The sequence below is a fragment of the Sciurus vulgaris genome, assembly GCF_902686455.1.
Source record: "Sciurus vulgaris genome assembly, chromosome: 17".
NCBI classification, from domain to species: domain Eukaryota; kingdom Metazoa; phylum Chordata; class Mammalia; order Rodentia; family Sciuridae; genus Sciurus; species Sciurus vulgaris.
Genome location: NC_136478.1, coordinates 12186520 through 12208008, shown reverse-complemented (window position 1 = coordinate 12208008; position 21489 = coordinate 12186520). Strand labels below are relative to the sequence as shown.

Here is a 21489-nt window from a genome sequence, read left to right as displayed (position 1 = left end):
ACAGGTAGATGCTATGACTACTCCTATCTTTCAGAGAAGTTATTGGATGTGTCCGGGGCCACATGGACAGCAAGTAGAGAGGAGTCATGAGATCTCCATCCCCTCCCTCACAACTGCTATACTGTTCCAAGAAATGGATAATTTATTGCAGAGCCTTTGCATGGGGCAACACCAGTATCCCTCCACTCCACTCTACACAGCATCCAATGGTTGGTAAGTCCTTGGCTAGTGTGTGTGCAGTGGGCCAGGGGAGGGCAGGCTGCTAACACTAGCACTGTGGTCCTACGTCCTGGAGGTACCAGGGGCTTCAGGCAATGGATATGAGTCACTCTTGGCTGCCCCACATCCAAGTCCTTTTCCTGTTCTGTGGTAATCCCAAACTTTGAGACAGAGCTGTCTTTCATGAAAGAAGCTGAAAATGCCCCTTTCTGCTTTGCTTTCCCAGTCTTCCTTGCAACTAGGGCTGGAAATATGGCTTAGCTCCTTCATGCAGATCCACCAGTCCCACTTTGAAATAAAGTTGCTGATGGGAAAAAGCAGCAGCTCAGCAATTGGTGGCAGAAGCAGCTACATCTAGCTTTCAAAGATGGTGGCATCTTTGTCCCCTCCTGTGGTGCCCATTGTAGCTCTATGCCCAGTAGAGGCAGTAGGGTCTTCACCAGACAGTTCTACTAGGTGAGCTCTTCCAGAACTGATTCTCCTCCCCTTCCAGATCTCCTGGGAACTAACAAATATTTTCCACAAACTCATTTCTACTTAGAGTTGCCAGAATTACCTTCTGTGTTTTTAAAAAATATATATTTTTTTAGTTGTAGATGGGCACAATATCTTTATTTTCTTTTTATGTGGTGCTGAGGATTGAACCCAGGGCCTCACATGTACCAGGCCAGTGCTCTGCCACTGAGTCACTGTTCCAACCCCAGTTTCTGTGGTTTAAACTGACAACTTTAATTTCGACAAAAATAGGACCAGGAGTGAATGAAGCAAGAAGCCCTGAAAGAAATAGGAGCAATCTCAGGCTGGTAAGTGACCACAGGACTGTGGAAATCCAGCTAGTATTAAGGGACAGGATGCCAGCAGCCCATGCCATGCCATGGCAAGACAGTTAATCCTGTGATCCCCAAGAACAAAGCATTCATCTAAGACATAGCTTTGAGGGAGTTAGTGGCTCCTGTCATAGAGGAGTACAAAGATCACACTGAAGTCAAAATCTGTTGGGCAGGTAGTTGTGCCAATGGCCATAGGAAGGCAATGCCAATGACTACCTCCATCTTTGGGCACCTTGGCTGTGAAGTCTAGATTCCCTAGGTCTCCAGAGAGCAAGGATCACTTTCCAAACACAACACGTGGCAGTCTCTCTGGGTACACAACGAGAATATTGCATGTTTACATTCGTCTTTATTTTTATTTATTTTTTATATTTTTAAAATTGTAGATGGACACAATACCTTTATTTTATTTATTTTTATGTAGTGCTGAGGATCGAACCCAGTGCTTTGCACACACTAGGCAAGTGCTCTACCACTGAGTTATAACTCCAGCCCTACATTCATCTTTATATTTACCCTTTAAAATTTTTATTGGTGTCTCTTTCATAATGTACATAATATTTTAGTACTGTAGTACATGGAGACAATATGTAAGTGAATACACAGAGGAGGCACATGTTTTTTTGTTTGTGCAGTTGTACCTGGCACTTTTATGTGATGCTAACTATTGGACCCAGAGCCTCACAATGCTAGGCAAGTGCTCCACCACTGAGCTACAACCCAGCCAAGGCATATGTTTTAAAGGTTTTTTTGTTTTTGTTTTTGGTACCATGGATTGAACCCAGGGGCACTTAATCACTGAACTACATCCCCAGTCCTTTTTTAAATTTTATTTAGAGACAGGGTCTCATTAAGTTGCTTAGGGCCTCACTAAATTTCTGAGGCTGGCTTTGAACTCACAATCCTCCTGCATCAGCCTCCTGAGCTGCTGGGATTACAGGTTTGCATCACCATGTTGGCTATGTTTTAAATTTTGCAGTCAAAATACATACACAAAGCACCGCATTGGTGACCAAGAGAGAGAGCGAGCTATGCCTTCTAGAACCAGGTTTAGAACACCAATTTGAGCCAGAAGGCACTGCAAGGGGTTCACCGTCCAGTTCTGGGCAGAACCTCAGGAATGGGCTTCGTTTCTCCTGGAAAGCCCAGCAGGCTTGTTCCATATTTCCTCTCTCCCTGGAGGCCAGCTGGTTCTCATTCTGAGTTATGGTCATACTCATCCACTCTGTTGGCTTTGCTTCCCTCTTTCCCCTGGGGAAGGTAAACACAGGCTGGAACTTCTTTTTTGGGGGGTGGGGTAGGGGATACTAGAGATTGAACCCTATCTACCACACACTATATCCCCAGTTTGTTTTTTTGTTTTTGTTTTTGTTATTTCGAGACAGGGTCTTGCTAAATTGCTGAGGCTGGCCTCAAACTTATAATCCTTTTGCCTAAGCCTCCTGAGTCTCTGGGATTACAGGTGACTGCCACTACACTCCTGCTAGGCTGGGACTTTTAAAGAACTAGCTCCAAAGCTGGAGGTGTAGTCAATGGCAAAGCTAGGTGGGGGCCTGGGTTCCATCTCCAGCATTGCAAAAGTAAACTACCACGGAGGTAGCAGATACCTGGTAAATCGGGTCTTGCAAAATTTCCAGAATTTACTGCTGCATCACCATCTGATCATTTAACCAATCTCTGATGGTTGCATAAACCTGCATTTTGTACTTTGATTGTTGGCCATGCTGAGCTATAAGGGCCAGGAGCGCCAGACAGAAGCAATGAAAACCTAAGGGAGGAAGCACGGAGAGAGCCGGGCTGCCCAGGATACTGTGCCTTCTATGGCACCACCTCCCAACACCTTAGGCGAATGAGGACTTCGGAGGTGACTGGATGCACCCCTGGGTTTCCCTAGGTGAAGCCTATGGACCACCGCCGGAACCACAGGCAGGTCTTTCCGCACCCGGGTCTACACCTGCCGGGCGCCCACTAGCATCTGCGGGTTCACAGCGCCCACTGGGCGTGGTGTTGGGGTGGGGGTGTCTGGGATTCGCCGCCCAGCCTTTCCTGCAGCCGGTGATCTCGCTGGGCGCGCGCCCGGGCCATCCCCCTACCCCAGAGGGCGCGCGCAGGACGCACTCTTCTTGGACACGCCTCAGGATGCAAAAAGCATCATGCCACCTGCGGGGGCCCACCCCGACGTGTCACCTTCATCCGGCGCCCCGAGGAAGGACTTCGGCCAGGTGACAACGCGCGGCTCAGCTAGAGGGGCAGGGGCCGTGTCCCCGGGGAGCCGCGGACCCGGAGGCAGTGGCGGGCTCTTGGGCAGTGGAAGCCCTCCAGGGCCTGGGGGGCGGGGCCGGGACCGCGAGGCGGGGCTTGGGACCCTGCAACTGCGCGTGCGCGGACTTGGCTCCCATGGGCACTAGAAGCTTTTGTCCGCAGTGTGTTCGCGGGTCCTGCTGCGCGAAGTGGTGTTCTTTGTCCTGGGTAAAGTTGCGACCGATGGTTGGTACCTGGCAGGACCAAGGCGGGGAGAGCAGGGCTCTTCCTGTCTCCCATGAGGCAATGGAGCCGGAGGGCAAGTTGACCCGCAGGCATCCTTGAGCAGCTTTTTGGGCAGGGGTCTGTAGCTGGGGGCTCTCTGAACCGAGCAATTGAAAGAACCAGCTTCCTCCTTTGTAAGTGGTTGATATTGTTAGGGACATCTGTGTGAAGTCCAGCGTGTGCCCGCGCTCAGAGTCAGGGCACAGCGGAGCTTCTCCCATGCCCCTGATTAAACCCGTCGAGACAGCCAAAAAAAAAAAAAAAAAAAAAAAATTAAGTTGAAATGATAGCTGGACTGACCAGGTTTGATTCCCAACGTTAATTACCTTGGGTAAGTTACTGAACCTCTCTGTGCCTGCATTTCTTCAACTGTGAAATGAGGATAAGCACTACTCAATTCTCAGTAAGAATGTCTGTTTAAATGAGTTAATAAATGTCAAGTTTTGAATACAGTGCCTGACACAGTACTTCAGTGCCAGCTCCAATATTTGAGGAGCTGGATGAGGGAGCCCTGACACCTGAAAGCACACATCAGTGGAGACAAGACACAGACTGACACACACCATGTTCAGGGCAGTGTCCACCCTGCCTGCTTGAGGCCCAGCCCTGGGAGTTGCTGGAGGAGGGACCCCCTATTGAGGCAGAGTCAGCTTTCCAAATTACTGGAGAGTCTGAAAATATCCAAAGGGCAGCCTGGGTCACAAAAATGAGCAGGAAAGGAACAAGATGAATGGTGGGCAAGTGAGATGACAAGCTCCCTCTGATCTTCTGAGGATCATGCTGGGTCATCTGAATTCTCCAAACTGAGCAATTCCAAGTCCAGCTGATTCATGACTTAGTTTTATCCTTCATGGGGAACATCTGAAGGTGAAAGCTCCAGCTGCCCCAGATGTTTGGCCCAGATGGAGGATGGCAGCCTCTTCTGACTTCTAGCTATAGCTTCTGCTTCAGTGCCTCACAGAAGCCCATCTTCTCAATCAAGCCAGCTGAGGCCCAGGCTCTTTCTCTTCCCATGCCAAGCTTCTCCAGCACCCCTCCCCACCCCCACCTGTTTCAGTGCCACCCTCTGCCCAACTTCCTGCATTGTGCAAAGTCTGAGAACTCATTTTGGACATTGGCTTGTTGTCCTAGCCTGGCTTTTGTTCCACACAAGTGGGTAGACAGGTCAGCAGGGCTGTGTACCGAGGGGCTGGCAGGAGAGCTGCCGGGTCAGGTATCAGGGCCCTGGGTTCCACCTGGAAGTGTGTTCTTGAGCTGGAAAGGAAGTAATACAGGGTAGGACTTGGTGGCAGTCCAGACAGTCCTGGGATGGAGAGTCTGCTACACTCAGTCTGGAAGTGCCTATGGCCATGGTCTCATATCCTTCTAGGACCTGTTGCTGGGAGTGGTGCTGGGCCAGGTTTCACCTCTGCCATCCACTATAGTTTATTGGAATTTAGGGAATCAGAGAACACTGAGGGACCCAACAAGACCCCAGGTGGCAACTTTCATGGTAGGAGGAGAAGGATCTTAGAGAAGTCCTTAGAAAAATGTTTCAGTCCTGCCTCTGCATGGACTTGTATGTGATGCTGGGCCCATTGAGCCCCCCTGGGCCTTAGACACCTGCAGGTACAAGGTCCTAAGCAGGACATCTTCGGTGGACTGGTGTGCTCAGACACTCTATGTGGGTGACTTGGATATCCTAGCAGCCTAGAGTGGGCCATCAATACCCAGGGGACCAGGGGAGGGGAACCAAGAGCAGCCCTCACCAAACTGGCAGATATAACGGTTTCGAGTTTTGCAGCGTTGGTCGTTCCAGTTGAAGGCAGCAGCTGCCTGCAGCTCCACGCAGTTGCCAAACCTGCAGACCAGAATACAGGGTGCTCAGAGTGGAGGTGTGAAATCAGGATCTGGGAGAGTCTTAAACCTTTCATTAGGCCTGCATTAGGCCACCTCCAGCCACAGATGGGCTACTGGGAGCCAGACCCGCCCCACTTTCAGAGCGCTGAAGCTCTCTCAGGAAAGCCAGGAGGTCTCCTACTACAGCACATCGGCCAGTGGAATGAACCTGGAACAGATATGCCCATGTCCTTCCCTCCCAGCTGGGAGATGTATCTGGAGCCAAATAAGGCCTGGTTGCTGGCAAGGAGGGCTGGGGAAGATATTCGGAGCTCTTAGTGACCACATTGCCTCATTGCCTCCACCCCTGCTACCCTGCCCTGGGCATTCCTGGGCTTGAAGACCAGGACAAAGGCATATAAACCAGAAGATCTTTGGTACAGGACAGCTAGTTGGGTCAACTGGGAGTGGGTGGCTGTGTGCATGAAGGATGCAGGTGGGTAGACAGCTGAAGAAAACCAGAACTGGTGTATTGGTGTAAGCAGAGGGCAGGTAGGCCAGTGGAGGGAAGGGCAAGTGAATAATAGATAGAGGAACAGCTGAGGGGACAATGGGGGTGGACAGATGAATTAAGCCTTTTTGGGTTCTCTATTTTTTTGAGGGGGACAGTACTTGGGTTTGAACTCAGGGGCGTTTCACCACTACTAAACTATCTTCTCCTTTTTATTTTTTATTTTTAGACAGTTGCTAAGGTTCTATGTTACTGAGACTGGCTGAAATTTGTGCTCTTCCTGTCTTACCTTCCAAGTTGCTGGGCTTACAGGTGTGCACCACTGTGCCCAACTTGGGTTCCCTTGCTTTTATATGATACCACCTTCTGATTTTTACCTCCCTCACCTCAGGCCTGTGACTGCACCAGCTGTGCCCAGACTTCCCTGTTACCAGGGCACCAGGTCAGGCCCAGAGCCTCAAAGGGCTGGACTGAGCAGCAGGCTGGGTAGAGGTTCTTCAATGGAGTCTGAAAACTCGGCCAAGTGCGCCCAGGTGAGAAAGGGCCCAGAGGAGTGCATGCACCCCAGACTTACCCCTGGTTGTCAGGCTGCCCGAAAGCAAAACTGTTGAAGGACTGATGTTCCCCAGTAGACCAGCGGAAGGAGTTCTTCGTCATCTTGTAGGTGAGCCCTGTGCCAGGGTACCAAGGCTGCCTATCATCTGAGCGCCCAGGGCCCCTGAAAGGAGCACCTGAGCCCAGGATCCTGCTGCCAAATGTCTTTTGGGCCCCAACGCTTAAATCCCTCTTCCCAGTGCCTCTAGCCATTGTCCCTGCACCACAGTTCACCCCTCCTGCAGCCCCCTCCCCAGGGAAGGAACTTGTCAGCATCTACCCTCCCTGTTCTAGACTCTAAGCCCTCACCATACCCTTGCTGTTTGCTTGGGAGTACTCTGGGTTGCCATAGCACAAGCACAGGGTTCCTGGAACTCTGTGGCACATCCAGCCCCCCGTACCCACTTACCACACCCCAACCAGCCAGGCACTCACCAATCCAGAAGTTCTTGGTCTCAAAATCACTGTCAATCACCTCGTTGGTGGTCTCCAGGCGATCCAGGTAGAAGGCGAGGATATCCTGTACTTTCTGGCTCTCAATCTGGGCTAGTACCCCTCCCTTTTCCTGTAACCCCCACCCCGGGTCTCAATGTCAGGCCCCCAGAGCTTAGGCCTGCCCTCTCTCCCATCCTGCCACCCCACCACAAATGTGTGTGCTGACCAGACCTCATCACATCGACCCTAACAATCTCTTGCCTCTAAGAATAGGGGTCCCCTTTCCCTCCCTGCCAGCTTCTCCTCTGTTTGTACACAAGCCCATGGGCCAGGCAGGGTCCTGCCCTCAGAAAGGTTTTGTCTCAACCTCATGGTACATTAAATATATTCACATTCAATGTTGGCAACATTAACTAGTCAAGAAATGCTGCCTGGCAATCAGCATCTGGAGTTGAGTCAGGACAGCTCCTTAGACAGAGGGGCTTTGTCCCTGAGTTGCTCAGGTCATCAAGTGACCTCCCGGCTTCCTGAGCCTCTGGGTCTGTGACCTCTGCTTTATACCAATGAAGAGAGTGAGATCAGGAGTCAAAGAAACCATGTTTCAGTCCAGGGTCAGTCCATTCCAACCCTCGTTTGAGAACCTGGGGAGTCCCTGGGAAGGTAAGGGTCAGCCATAACCTGGCATTTCATCTTGGCTCCATAATAGGTGTCTGCCTCTGAGGACACCATAAAGCAGTCTCCATCAATCCTCAGGTCACAGGTATGGAAAGGAAAGTGCACCTTGGCTGGGGGAGCAGAGGGGACTGAGTTTGTGAGTGTCAATCTTAGAATTGTGACCCTCCCCCACCCTGCCAGAGAGCTAAGCTCAAGGGGCCCCTTCCTGCGGTCACCTGCTCCAAACTGGAAGCAGGTGGGCTCAGTGATATGCTGCTAAATATGTAACAATAAGCTCTCGCTCTTACAAAACATATATACATACAACTCATAGTTTGAATTATTCATCAATTTCAATGGTGTAAATACCCCCACCATGGCCAATTTCAGACTACAAATATATGGAGGGAGGAGCTGGGAAGAGATGCACACATGGGCTCCTGTAGCTGATAGAGCCCAGTCCAGTACTCCAAGGAAGGGGATCCTGGGAGGGGCCTCGGGCAGGACTCACTGGCACACTGGGCTCCCCCATAGCCGACGTCACAGACACAGGAGCACTCCTCTTCCCGGAACCTGCCATGCAGGCACTGCACGCTGCACCGCACTGCCAGGACAGGGTAGGAGGGCAGAGCGCTCAGCCTCCAGCCACCTGGCCGCCATACTGCCTGCCGGTGCTGCTTCCCACAAGCCTTGAACATTCAGCTAATGCCTACCACAGCAAGAGCATCCCTCTCAGGGACAGAGCCCATCTGGGCTTCCAACTGTCACCACACTTGGCTTCCTTGATTTGATCCTCATTGTAGAAAGAAGCAAACTGGGGTTTGGGAGGTAACCTGCCCATGGTCACAGAGTTGGGGGCAGTGGAACAAGAACTCATTTCTTTTTCCTAATTCTGTCCTCCTCCCTTTGTCTCATAGCCTCAGGGCCATTTTGAGTCCCCTGCATAGCACAGGGCCTGGCAAACCATTGGTGCTCAATGAATGCTCGTTGAATGAATACATGCAAACCCAGAAAGTTCTCCCAAGTAACCTACTCGGAGACTCCCTCAAAATGCTCTTAGTCTCCAGCCACCCCACTTGCACCAGCCCCAGGACACACAGCAGGGGCTGGTACAACCAGGCTCACCTCCCTCTTCACCCCTCGGTGCTGCCTGCATGGACACTATGTCCTCACCTTGACAGTATCTGCCCGTGTAGCCAGGGGGGCAGTGGCATTGGCAGGTGCTAATGTTGAGGTGTCCATGGTTCCGGCAGCTCATGCGACATGGGTTCCTGGGGACCTCTGGTCAGGCGCAGAGGGAACTCTAAGAAGCGTCCCCCCACACCCAGCAGTCCAGGCAGGTGCCTCCCTGGGTGGTGGCAGTCCAGCCTGTTGCCACCCATGCCAGGGCCACCTGCTGCCCCAGGAAGAGGCAGGAAGGGTGAGACACTCACCACAGAGCCCCCCTGCATGGTCCCAGGCCTTGAAGCAACCAGAAACACTGGCTGTGCAGAGCGAACACCAGGCGCCCTTCTTGTAGGGGGTGATTGTCTTTCCATTTACCTTCCAGTTGCCTCTGTGAGAGTAAGTGCCAGAGGATCTGGAAGGGCCCAGCCTTGGGCAAAGCAGGGGTGCCTTGCTGCCTACCCCGCAGGCCCCTTCAGCTCTTTTGGTCTGGTCACAGAGTCAGGGAGCTGAGTGAGACAGGGAGATTTTCTCGGAAGGAGAAGATGACCTCCAAACAAATTCCCTGAAACCAGGTTCATGCTCCCACGTAGGGACATCATGGACAAGCCCATTCTGCATGTCCAGAATCTTCCACAACCTCTCCTTCCCCTCCTCTTCCCTTTCCCACACAGGGCACAAACCAAAGGGTCAAGGCCTTTTGGGTGGGTGGGCAGCTCATCCTGGGTGAAAGTGTCCTGCTTAGCCCTCCCCATAGCCTATGTTGTGGGGGCTTACCCAGGAGAGTAGGCACAGACAAAGGCTTCCATCGCGGCCTGGCCCACAGAGCACCAGTGTTGCCCACAGCCCAGCTGACTTGAAGTAGCCCACACGAGCTGCAGGGGACACAGTGGCTCAGAAACCCTATCACAGGCTCCCCCACTCTGGTCTGGGGGCCAGCAGCACAGGCAGTGCATGCCTTGGGGGGCACGGCTTTGTTCACAATCCACACAGAATGTTCCCGGAGGGCCTTGGGAACAGCTGTTACAGGCAGGGCTCTAAGGATGGTGGGAATCATGTAGGAAGCCTTTCTGAGTCGAGTGGGAGTGGAAGTGGTTAGCCGATATTTGAAGGGAGGGGAGAGTTGGGGTAGGTGGAGGAGAACGTCAAAAAGAAAGGCTTGGACATCAGGGGCCTTGTGATAGATTGCAAATATGGGCGTGACCCTTCAGTTCTTGCTATAGTCCGCTCTCTTCTGGGAGATTGAACCCATGGGCACTTTACCACTGAGCTACAGCCCCACCCTTTTATTTATTTATTTTTAAATTTTGAAACAGGAGCTCATTAGGTTGCTGAATCTCACTAAGTTGCTGAGGCTGACCTGGCACTTGCAATCCTCCTGCCTCAGCCTCCTGGGATTACAGGAGTACACCACAGTGTCTGGCTAGCCCGTTCTTTTTGCAGCAAGAGGTAGTGTCTTTCCCCCCACCCTTGAATCTGGCTAAAAGAATGTGGCAGAAGTGACACTGAGCTGATTTTGAGCCTAAGCCTCAGAGACTTTGCAGTTTCCACTTATTCTCAATCACCACATGGACAGCCCAGGGGAGCCTGATAGGGTTGAGAGATCTACTAGAGCAGAGAGGAGCCACTTGGTGCCATTCTTGACAGTCACCTCCCATTCCTCCCACTGGCTGATGGCAGTTGCATGAGTGGGTCCAGTTAAGACCAGAGAACCTTCCAGCTGAGCCCAACCCAAGTGGTCAGCCTGCAGAATCATAGGCTGCTAAATTTTGTGATAGTGTGTCAACCAGAAAAAAACTAATGGATACAGGTCTTTAAACTTCAAGTTTTAGAGCCAGGCACAGTGGTGCAAACCTGTAATCCCAGCAACTCAGGAGGCTGAGACAGGAGGATTGCAAGTTTGAGGTCAGCCTTGGCAACTTAGTGAGATCCTGTCTCAAAATACAAAAATAAAAGAGACTGAGGATAAAACTCAGTGGTAAAGTAACCTGTGTTAAATCCTCAGTATAGTGCATGTGCACACATGTCCACACACGTATACACACACACAAAGTGTTAGAATAAGTGCAAATTTGGAACAACACAAATGGTCAATACACAGAAACAGCTAAGCAAATTCTGGTAGCCACTGAAAATGACAAATTGGTGACTGGCCTGTGGCAGCAGATGTGAACAGGTAGTCACACACATGTATCCAATAATCTGAGCGTATACATTCTCTTTAGGAACTCATGGAACTTTTACAAATATCAATCTCTCACTAGACCACGAAGTAAGTTTCAACAAATACCAAAGAATCAATATCCTATAGGCCATATTCTATGAATTCAGTGCAATAAAAGATTAAAGGTAAATTTCACTACCATTATAAGTAGTCTGGGTGATTTTAGTTAAAATTATTCAAACATGCTTGGATTTTGCTTGTGTATTTCAAAACTGTACCTTATTGCCTAAATAGTGCCAGGTATATAGAAGACACTCAGTAAATATTTGTTAAATAAAAAAAAAAAAAAAAAAACAGGAAAGAAAATTTACTTGGGAATGATATATACTTGATTTCCGGAAGGTTCCTCTGGGGAGTGGTAGGGAGATGGGAAGGAGCAGGCCTTTAATTTAGTAAATCTAAATCTAGGTATTTGGCAAAAGGGTGCACATTATAAAATTTATGTTTAAAACAAATCACCTTGAAAAAAAGTAAATCACCTTGAAAAAAGTAAAACTACACAAATTGGAGAAAAAGGAATGCCAATATTTAGGACAAAGTATAGGCTCTTCTGAGATGACCCAGCTGCCATCAGTTGGCCTCACCTTCAACACACTCACCTGAGTGTAGTGAGAGCAGGTGGCGTTGTGGGCACACTTAGCTGCCGTGTGGCTGTAATGCTGCCCCTCTGCAAACCAGAGGCTGACCACTTCCACAAAGGACACCAAGCCTGCGGGCAGCAGCTGCACATTCCAGCCCACTGGAGGGGCAGAAGTCAGGATGGGGGCTGAGGCACCACAGAGAGCTGCCCTGGCATGAGCCAGTTGGGCAAGACTCTCGCTCCAGTCCTGGGGGCAGAACAAACAGGTATCCGTAAGAGACCGTTGACAAAGGAGGAGACGCCTGGGCAATGCATCGACTCCCCTGCTGTCTCTGAGTATCCTTGGGGTGCCAGGTCATACTGAGTGGAGAGAGTAGATGGGAGTCCTGCCTGGCTGCCTAATGCTCTGAGCTGGTTTACCCACTGCATGGTGCCAGGGAAAGTCAGGCAGAAACCCAGGACCTCTCCAAGGTGTGTTGGGAAGGCACAACTCGAGTCTGATAACTGACCTAGAGCCTGGCTTTGCCCAGGACTGATCCTCTATTTTCTGGAGTTCCACATGGATGATCTTTGGTCCTGCCCAGGGAACAGTATCAGACCAGGTGAGGGAACGTGCTTCTGCTGTCATCTCCCATCTAGTAATGTGAGCCCTGGGCAATGCTCAGGCCTTGCAGACTGGATCTGTTTGCCTTTAGGTAAAGCTGGCCCTGGCCATAGGCTCTGCTGTGTCAGGTACAGTGGCACCTGTCTGTAATCCCAGCAACTTGGGAGGCTGAAGCAGGAGGATTGCAAGTTTGAGGCCAACCTCAGAACTTAGTGAGACTGTAGCTCAAAACTAAACAACAAAAAAAAAAAGGGTGGGGGGCGGTGTGGATTCTGCTGTTCCCACCTGGCCAAGATTCCCTCCTGCAATGCAAAAAGTCCCAGCAGTCATGTCTCTATCCTATTCTTCTGGGCTCCCCATTCCCTGGAGTATGCAGAAGTACTAGTGGAGAAAAAAAGGGTGAGAAGTTCCCCAGGCCTGGGCATTTTGACTCCAGTGAGTGGAGAGCTCTGCAGGTGCTCATCTGCATTTCCCACCAGCACCAGCTGACCTGTCCCCACTCCGCCCACCTCCAACTCAGCCACCTCATTTCTCCTGCATGCCCTTCAGCAGTCACTCAGTCTCCATGAGATTCAACATCCTCATCTGTAAAATGGGTACAATAAGATGCCTGTAGAGTGAGATTGTGAGGATTGAATGGATGCCAGGAGTAAGGTACTCCACTCAGGTAGACCCACAGCTAGCTTCACCTTGGGCTTATGTTCATTATGATTTTACCTCTGATGAGGGCTGTAAGGTAGGTTGGGGATTCTCCCCAGGGCTCCTCAGAAGCCACAACCATCCCAAGGACTTCAGACTCCACCATGTGCAAATAACAGGTATCCTAGAACCTTGGAGCCCACAGGGTACATGGGACAGAATGGGAGGGAGATGTGGTAGGGCTCCACTTGTGCCCTTTTTAGAAAGGTGGCATTCTAGGACTTTACAAAGGGCCCTGGAAAAGTTACAACTACCAACCAACTGATCTAAGCTGTCCCCTGACTGCAGGTCCTAGGAGGGAGCACTGACTGTCTGGTATCACAGCTGGAAGCATACTGGCTACACAGGCCCTGGGCCTGAGAAGGAGAGAAGCCACTCAGGGCAGGGAAAGGGGGAGAAGTGACCTGCTCTCCTCTAGCCTGCCCCACCCCCACCTCCTGGGAAACTGACCCCTGAGCTCTCAAGGTCGCCACCCACACACTGTAGCTGCCAGCCCCATGGGAGTTTATGGGAGGCAGCCATGGGGAACCCTGCCTGGCCCCCACCCAGTCTGCCCTGCCCTTCCTCCCTGACCTGTTAACATGGGCTGGAGTTGAGCTCAGGATGAGTCCCAACTCTGCAGTCTCAATTAGGTTGGTGGGAAAACTTCCATATGCTCCCCACCCACACACACCCAGCTCGCTCCTGTGAAACTGTGAACTGCGAATATGTGAATAGGCAGGACATTGAGAGGTCCTCCTTGATGCCCAGATAGATTCTGGTTGCACACAAGCCCCTCCACAGCCCAGCAGGCCACTTCTCCCTCCCCATTTCCCAATCCTCCCTTCCTGCTGGATTCTCTGCAGAGCTCCTGTTCCCTAGGGGAGGAGATCCCAGCTCCTGGCATGTCTCCTGGCCTCCATGGTAACAGGATGCCAGGGAATGCCTGAGGTCTGCCCTTCAGGCAAGTGTGAGCTAGGGGGCTGACCTCACATATGGAGGGTCCTCCTGGGGAGGAGGAAGCTATAGAGCCCCTCAGCAATTGGGGCCATGGATCCTCAGTGGGCAAGGTGACTGACTGTCCCCACCAGCCCTACCCAGGCAGAAGGGCACCTAGCACTGACTTGGCCTCCTGAGCCCCCTCAGGGCTCTGTCCCTTCAGCTGCCCTCCCTCTCTGGTGGAGCTGGAGTTGGGGGCACTCACCATTCTCCGCATGTTGGCTGCCGGAGGTTGAACCCGACTGCGCAGGCGGTTGTGCAGGGACAGGAGCAAGAAACTCTCCTTCCTGCTTAGGGCTGGGGACAGGGAGAGAAGGCCAGGTTACTGAAGAGTGAGCAGCGGGACCTGGGCCAGTCCCCATGGCAAGGTAAGAGTGCAGCCTCACCCCTAGGATACAAGACCTGAGACAGAGAAGAGCAAGGGGTGGGTGTGTGGGAGATGGAGGGAAGCAGGGACAGGAGTGGGGGTGAGAAGAGAAAGACCAGGTATAAAGTAGTGCCATGACCGAGGGATGGGGGACTCCCGGTGTGGAGAGAATGAGGGGCTGGGAACAGGCGTGGGGGGGACTCAAAGCAGCCCCCTGACTGGGGTTCCTTTCAGCCATTGCATCTCTTCTGGGGCATCAGCTGCAGACTTCAGCTGGTATTCCTCCTTGACCCCAACTCTGGGCCCATTCCCTCATTCTTCTTCCCAGCCCCAGCACCCATCCATCAAGCCCCCGGACTGTCCTTTTGGGTCCCTCCTCAAATCACACCAACACAACCCAGGGCTCAGGCCTGAGACTTGCCTTCCCCAAATCCCCTGGTACCCCCTCCTCAAAGCTCGCAGCTCCTCTACCTCTGTCCTCCCCTGGGTGTTTCTTACCTCTGGGCATTTGACCCTGCTCTGGTAGCTGGGGTGGCTGTACCTCTGCCCAGGCGATGCCAAGGAGAGTCAGGAGCAGGGGCAGGAGGCCAGGCTGGTGGCGCTGGCCTCCCAGCCCTGGGGAGGGCTCTGGCTGCAGCATGGGCCAGTCGGGTGCTGCAGGCACAGCCTGGTTCACCGACAAACTCACTTCCCAGGATAGATGGAGCTCTTCACAATCTCGAGGAGTCGGGCTGGGCTGGCAGACAAAAGGGGGAGGCCCTGTGAGTAATCAGTGTGTCCAAGCAGCCTCCCGTTGGTGCTGGCATGAAAAGAGACAGACAGCTCCCCTGGAAGCCTCCACGCTCCAGCCACTGCAGCCTGGCCAGTCTGCCCCACCGACAGCAGGCAGAGCAGTGTGCACTGACCTCCGTGGCCCCTGCTAATCATTGCAGGATTATTAGCGCCCTCGGGGAGCCCCCAGAGACCCCGCTGATTGGCCTGCAGACATTCCAGAACAGTGGATTAGTGACTGGTGGCTGTTCCCTGGCTGGGACAGTGTCCTCCAAGCCCATCAGCAGCTTCTGTTCCCCAGCCCCAGACCCAGGGAGGAGTCTGGGGCTTCAGCTTTGTTCCCTGTGGGGAGGGCAGGAACTGGGTAGGACCCCAAGGGAGTTCTTTCCTTTCTTGGGAAACTCATCCCAACTCCCTGCCATGAATTAAACATAGGCAGGAGGTAACCGCACACCAGACAGGTGCCACCAGTGGGCTTGAAGGGGAGTGGGCTGGGGCTGTACTTTCGGGAGGAAAGGGGAGTCCTACCGAAGTCTGTCTGGGCAGCACGGGGGTGGGGTGAACCCAGCCCTGGTGCCTACCACCCTCACCCACGTGACTGTGGGCCAGGAGGGGACAAGGCAGGCAGGGAGGAGAGTGTGTGATGGATGCCTTTGGCTGACTGCAGCCCTGCTGGGAAGAAGTCCGCTTGTAGGCCATAAGGCCACAATGTAGCAGCAAGGCACACAGAGCCATGATGACTGGGCCTGGCTGAGGCCTATGCAATAGCACGGGAATTACTGAAGCAGATCTCACAAGGCCACACCTCAATGCCCACATTCCTCTCAGGGCCGATCAAAGGTTATTCAGCCATCCCAAAGCACAGCCTTGCAAGTCAACCAGTGTTGGCCCCTGACCCCTGAGCCAGCACTGTCTCAGGGTCGAGGTGTCAACTCCATGGAAACACTGCTGAGATGCAAGGGCTTGGCTTTCTGGGAAGCACTGATGGAATGTGGATATCATTATGAGTGTCAGGCAGTGGGAGCAAGGCCGGGCCAAGGAACCCGAAGTCAGCCTGGGGCTGTGTGTCCCTGCAAAAACTTAGGGTCTCAGAGTTTCTTCTCCCTCAAATGGATGACCTGGTAACCTCCAACTCATCATTTCCAGACCCCAGTAATGCGTAGCAATGGCTACCTTTAAATAAAGTCCACAAAGCACATTTACGGGTGAGTCCTTTTGTTGGCACAAACTAGTGCGGAAGCAAGTGTGATGCTGAGGAGCATTTAATAGAGGAAACTGGGGCTCCATGTGTCTCAGGGACTTGTCCAAGGTCACCCAGTAAGTTCCTGGTGCATCAGAGCTAATTCAGGGCCTCTACCTTTACCTCTAGTTCTTTAATTCCGGTTGTGGGTTTTTCTGAGTTCTACTTTCACACCTTGCTCTATGCTATATACTGAATGACTCAGTTCCCGCTCCTGGGCTTCAGTGATAAATGTGACTCATTGTCTCATGTAGTGTGATGCCAGCTACTTGGGTCAGGTGGGAGGAAAATATATTCTCAGGGTTGAGGTAGAACAACTTTTGAAGGGTCATAGTGGTCCTAGGCCAAGGCTCACTGTGAGAGAAGGCTAGGGTGAGCCCAGTCTCAGGAGCTAGAAGAGGAAAGGCTGTGAATGCACATTAGACAGACCCCTGAGGCCTAGGCTGCAACCAGGATGCTCTGTGTGATCCTGGGCCCCAGAATCCAATGACAAAAAGTAGGGATGACAATCCCTGTGGACTCCCTTACCAAGGCATTGCCCCTTGTTTTACATAGTATTTCCTTCTGAGTCTGAACTTTGTCCTGCAGCCTGCTCAGTGGTTGGGGTGTGTTTTGAGAACGGGCCTGTTCTTGCAAGGTGTCTTTCTCCAGAGGAGGTTATGACAGTGTTTATTACAATAAACATGTATTATAATTCATATTTCATTGTTTGCTTTGTGACATATGTCTCTACCTATCCACCTGCTATAGTTTGGATCTGGAATGTCCCTCCAGGCCCACATGCTAAGGCCTTGGTCACCAGCCTGTGGTGTTACTAGAAGGCGGTGGACCCTTTAAGAGGTGGGACTTAGTTGGAGGAAGTTAGGTCATACAGGGCAGGCTCTTGAAGGGGATATCAAACCCTGCCCCCTTCCGGTCTCTCTTTGCCTCCTGGCTTCCATGAGATGAGCAGCTGTTTCCATCATGTGCTGCGGCCATGACATTCTGCCTCACCACAGCCCAAAAGCAACAGAACCAACCCACCCTGGAATGAAATCTCTGAACTTGAGAGCCCAAATAAACCTTTCCTTCTTTTAAGTTAATTATCTAGGGGCTGGGGATATAGCTTAGTTGGTAGAGTGCTTGCCTCATAAGCACAAGGCCCTAGGTTCAATCCTTAGCACCAAAAAAAAAAAAAAAAAAGTTAATTATCTAAGGTATTTTGTTTCAATGGCAGAAAACTAACTCAGTACCCCTCCCTCTCCTGCTTGTCCCAGGGGAGCACCTCTTTTCTGTTTGTATTCTTTCTCAGAAAACTATTTGTGTTTAAGCTATTGTGTCTCTTCCTGAAGAAGCTCATGTTTCCACAGCCATTAAATCATGTTAATGTTCTCCAAAAAACTATCTTCCAGATTTGTATTCAACTCCAGGACACCTGGTCCTATCTCTTCTAGAAATTATATGTCCCTATTATTATTATTATCATTATTATTTTAAATTTTCTTCAGATGTTGATAGACCTTTATTTTATTCATTTATTTATATGTGGTGCTGAGAATCAAACCCAGTGCCTCACACATGCTAGGCAAGTGCTCTACCACTAAACCACAACCCCAGCCTCATATTACTTTATTTTTAATTTTTTAAAACTATTTTGGAGCCAGGTGCAGTGGCATATGCCCGTCCATCCTGGCTACTTAGGAGACGGAGGCAGGAGGGATTGCAAGCTTGAGGCCCAGCCTCAACAACTTAGCAAGGCCCTGTCTCAAAATAAAAAATAGAAAGGGCTGGGTGTGTAGCTCAGTGGTGAAGCACCCCTGAATTCAATCCTTAGTACCAAAATAAATAAATGCACAAAATTTAAACAATAAAAAAGAGGAAATGATATGTATGTACATATAAATATATATATATCTACATACACCCACTATACAGACCTTAAATATACAATTCAGTGAGTTAAGTTTTTTTGTTTGTTTGTTTGTTTTCTGGTACTGCAGTGGAACCTCTTGTGTGCTAGGTAAGGACTCTAACTGAGCTGCATCCCTAGTCCTTTTTATCTCTGATTTTGAGACAGGGTCTCACTAAGTTGCTTAGGGCCTTGCTAAGTTGTTGAGGCTCATCTTAAACTTGAAATCTTGCCTCAGCCTCCAGTGTCACTGGGATTACAGGTATAGGTCACTATGCCTGGCATGATTGTACCATTTTAATTTTTTTTAAATAAATGTCTAGAAGACAAAATTACCCAAATCAGAAAGGGAAAGGGGGACATCATTACAACTGTTTCTACAGAAATCAAAAACATAATGAAATTATGGCATTTGCCAGCAAATGCGTGGAGCTGGAGAATATATGCTAAGAGAAATAAGCCAGTCCCCCAAAAAACAAAAGTCAAATGTTTTCTCTAATAGACAGATGCTAATTCACAATGGGGTGGGGTGGCTAGGGAAGAATAGAGTTACTTTAGATTAGGTAGAGGGGACTGAAGGAAGGGGATAGGAAAGATAGTAGAATGAATCAGACATTATTGTCCTATGTACATATATAACTATACAACTTATGGGATTCTACATCATGTATAATCAGAAGAATAAGAAATTATACTCCATTATATATCAAAGTGCACTCTACTGTCATGCATAATTAATTAAAACAATTTTTTTAACAAGGAAAAAAAAGTTGTAGGACTGGGAGTTCAGATCAGTTTTAGAGCACATGCCTAGCAGGCTCAAGTTCCTGGGTTGCATTCCAGAAGCATCACCATAACCAAAAGGTTGCAAGGGACTACTAAGAACAATATGATGCCAACAAAATAGACAATGTAAATGCAAAGGACAAATTCCTGAAGGAAAAGTTAACGAAACTGACAGGAAGAAATTGAAAATATGTATGGACCCACCACAATGAAAGCAATTGAACAGACTGATTAAAAGTCTTCCTATAAAGAAAAGCTCTGGCCAGGTAAAAATCTCACATGCCTGTAATCCCCAGCAAGCCGGACAGCTGAGGATGGCAAGTTCGAGGCCAGCCTCAGCAACTTAGTGAAATGGTCTCAAAATAAAAAAAAGGACTGGGGATATAGCTCAGTTTATAAAGTACTTGTCTGTCAAGTATAAGGTCCTGGGCTCAATCTGCAGCAAGATAAATAAATAAATAAATAAATAAATAAATTAAATAAAATTTAAAAATAAAAAGGGCTGGGATGTAGCTCAGTGATAAAGCCCTCCCGGGTTCAACTCAGTACCAAAATAAATTTTTAAAATATTTTTTTAAAAACCTTCAGCAAACGTGGTGAGACTAAAGGCTTTCCCCCATAATATCAAAAACAGGGCATGAATTTCTTCTCCTATCACTCCCACTCAGATTGTGCTGCTTAGCCAGCTTTCCTCCTGCACATCTTTCCACCACAATGTTCTGGGTCACTGTGGGCCCAGAGAAATGGAGTTGGCCTTCTATGGACTAAGAAATATGAAACTGGGAGCACCAGATAAACTCTAAAATTGATCTGTCAGTTCTTTTGGTCACAGTGGTGGAAAAGTTGACTAAAACAAGGATCGAACCCCAAGTCCTTGCACATGACAGGCATTAAATGCTCTATCACTGAGCCATGTCCCTAGCATTTTTTTGAAATATTTTTTTTGTTGTTGTAGATGAACAGAATGCCTTTATTTGTTTATTTTTATGTGGTACTAAGGATTGAACCCTGTGATTCACACATGCTCGGCAAGAGCTCTGCCACTGAGCTACAGCCCCAGCTCCACGTCCCCAGCTTTTGTTTTTAATATTTTGTTTTAGTTGTAGGTGGACACAATACCTTTATTTTTATGTGATGCTGAGAATTGAACCCAGGGCCTCCTGCATACTAGGCCTGCGCTCTACCACTGAGTCACAAACCCAGCCCATGTCCCCAGCTTTTTAAACAATTTCTAGTTAGTGGGGCATGATGGTGCACACCTGTAATCCCAGAGGCTTGGGAGACTGAGGTAGGACTATCTCGAGTTCAAAGCCAACCTCAACAACTTATGAGATCCTAAGCAACATAACTTAGAGACTCTAAATAAAATACAAAAAGGACTGAGGATGTGGCTCAGGGATTAAGCACCCTGGGTTCAATCCCTGTACCAAAAATAAATACATTTGTGTTTGAGATAGGGTCTTCCTAATTTACAGAGGCTAGCCTCGAATTTGCAATCCTTCTGCTCCAGCCTCCCCAGTTACTGGGACTATAGGCATAAGGCTCCTTGCCCAGCTAATTTATCAGTAATCCTACATGGGGAAATTTCTTTTTCCTTTTTCTTTTGTGGTGTTTGGAATTGAACCTAAGCCCTTATCCATCCTAGATAATCCTGCTCAGCTAGTATCCTTATCCCCTGCAGAAATGGGGCTTAAAATTGATATGGCTATGGTACCCAGATGTTTGGTTAAATGCCAATCTAGACACTGCTGTAAAAATATTTTATAGATGTGATTAACATTTAAATCAATAGACTTCAAGTAGGGTAGATTACTCTCAATGCTATGAGTGAGTTTTATCTAAATAGTGGAAGGTACTAAGAGAAAGACTAAGTTCCCTGAAGAAAGGAATTGTACCTCCAATTCTTTGAACTTGAGATGGCAAAGTCAGCTCTTCCCTTACTTTTCAGCCTGCTGGCCTGTTCTACAGACTTCAGATTTACCAACTTCCACAATTAATTGAACCAATTCCTTAAAATAAATCTTTCTTTTTCTTTTTCTGTTATATATTTATTTTCGGTTGTTTCTCAGGAGAGTACTGACTAATGCAAAGGTCTAGGAAAGGCAACTGCCCAAGGTCATAACCAAGGGGAAGCAACACTAGCATTCAGGCCAAGGCCAGGCCCAGCTCAAGGTCATGGTCAGGACAAGTTGGGATGCTGAGGGTCCAGAGTCAGATAATGCCTCAGAACTCCTGCAGGGTCTGAGGGTCCCTGACACTGTAGAGCCTTTCATGGGAACACGCAGCTAGAGAAGGGGCGCATCGCTCTTTTCAAAGCTGCCCCAAAGGCCTGTGGCACTCTCTACCATCGAGGTCTCAGTGAATTAACCTTCAGAGGGAGATTTTATTAGTCTGACTTGGGTTTCTAATTAAACGCCACAGTCTACTAAATGGGAGGGGCTGTGGGAACACGGGAATTCTCAATTCACAGACCACAGCGCCACCTACTGGTAGACGCAGTGGACGAACGCAGTAAAGGCACCCCACGCCGTCGGTGGCAACTCCAGCCTGCTCCACTTGATTCTCATTATAAATATCGGCAAACTTTTTTTTTTTTCCACT

The 21489-nt window shown here is 49.7% G+C and overlaps 1 protein-coding gene and 1 long non-coding RNA gene across 4 annotated transcripts in view; one reads left to right on the top strand and one right to left on the bottom strand.

Annotated features, from left to right (window-relative positions):
• Positions 1 to 975: 975 nt before the first annotated feature.
• The window catches only part of LOC306649059, a 208030-nt gene continuing 187516 nt past the window's right edge, over positions 976 to 21489 (top strand). Inside the window, exon 1 of the long non-coding RNA XR_013760566.1 lies at positions 976 to 2577. This is a non-coding gene — a long non-coding RNA (uncharacterized lncRNA). The remainder of the gene's footprint in view (positions 2578 to 21489) is intronic.
• CLEC18C (C-type lectin domain family 18 member C) lies at positions 2397 to 15290 on the bottom strand. 3 transcript variants are annotated; one of them, XR_013760564.1, is made up of 14 exons: positions 15109 to 15290; positions 14702 to 14939; positions 14042 to 14133; positions 11575 to 11802; positions 9529 to 9626; positions 9021 to 9142; positions 8761 to 8868; positions 8099 to 8191; positions 7612 to 7718; positions 6934 to 7063; positions 6479 to 6575; positions 5324 to 5415; positions 2971 to 4829; positions 2397 to 2939 (listed from the first exon to the last, which is right to left on the bottom strand). XR_013760564.1 is itself a non-coding variant. In XM_079119670.1 (12 exons), exons 1-12 carry the CDS (start codon positions 14841 to 14843, stop codon positions 4792 to 4794), a joined length of 1347 nt encoding a protein of 448 aa, XP_078975796.1. In that variant the 5' UTR covers positions 14844 to 14939; the 3' UTR covers positions 2397 to 4791. The 3 variants fall into 3 exon arrangements, 1 of the variants encoding a protein (XP_078975796.1); XR_013760565.1 differs by lacking the exons at positions 14702 to 14939; positions 15109 to 15290 and adding an exon at positions 12445 to 12540 and having other exon boundaries at positions 14042 to 14106; XM_079119670.1 differs by lacking the exon at positions 15109 to 15290 and having other exon boundaries at positions 2397 to 4829.

Coding starts and splice junctions, on each gene's coding strand:
- CLEC18C (XM_079119670.1), bottom strand. CDS start 14,843: ATGCTGCAGCCAGAGCCCTCCCCAGGGCTGGGAGGCCAGCGCCACCAG. Junction 14,134..14,701: donor GCAGGGTCAAATGCCCAGAG/GTAAGAAACACC, acceptor CCCTGTCCCCAG/CCCTAAGCAGGAAGGAGAGT. Junction 9,627..11,574: donor CCTGCTCTCACTACACTCAG/GTGAGTGTGTTG, acceptor TGTCCCCTGCAG/CTCGTGTGGGCTACTTCAAG.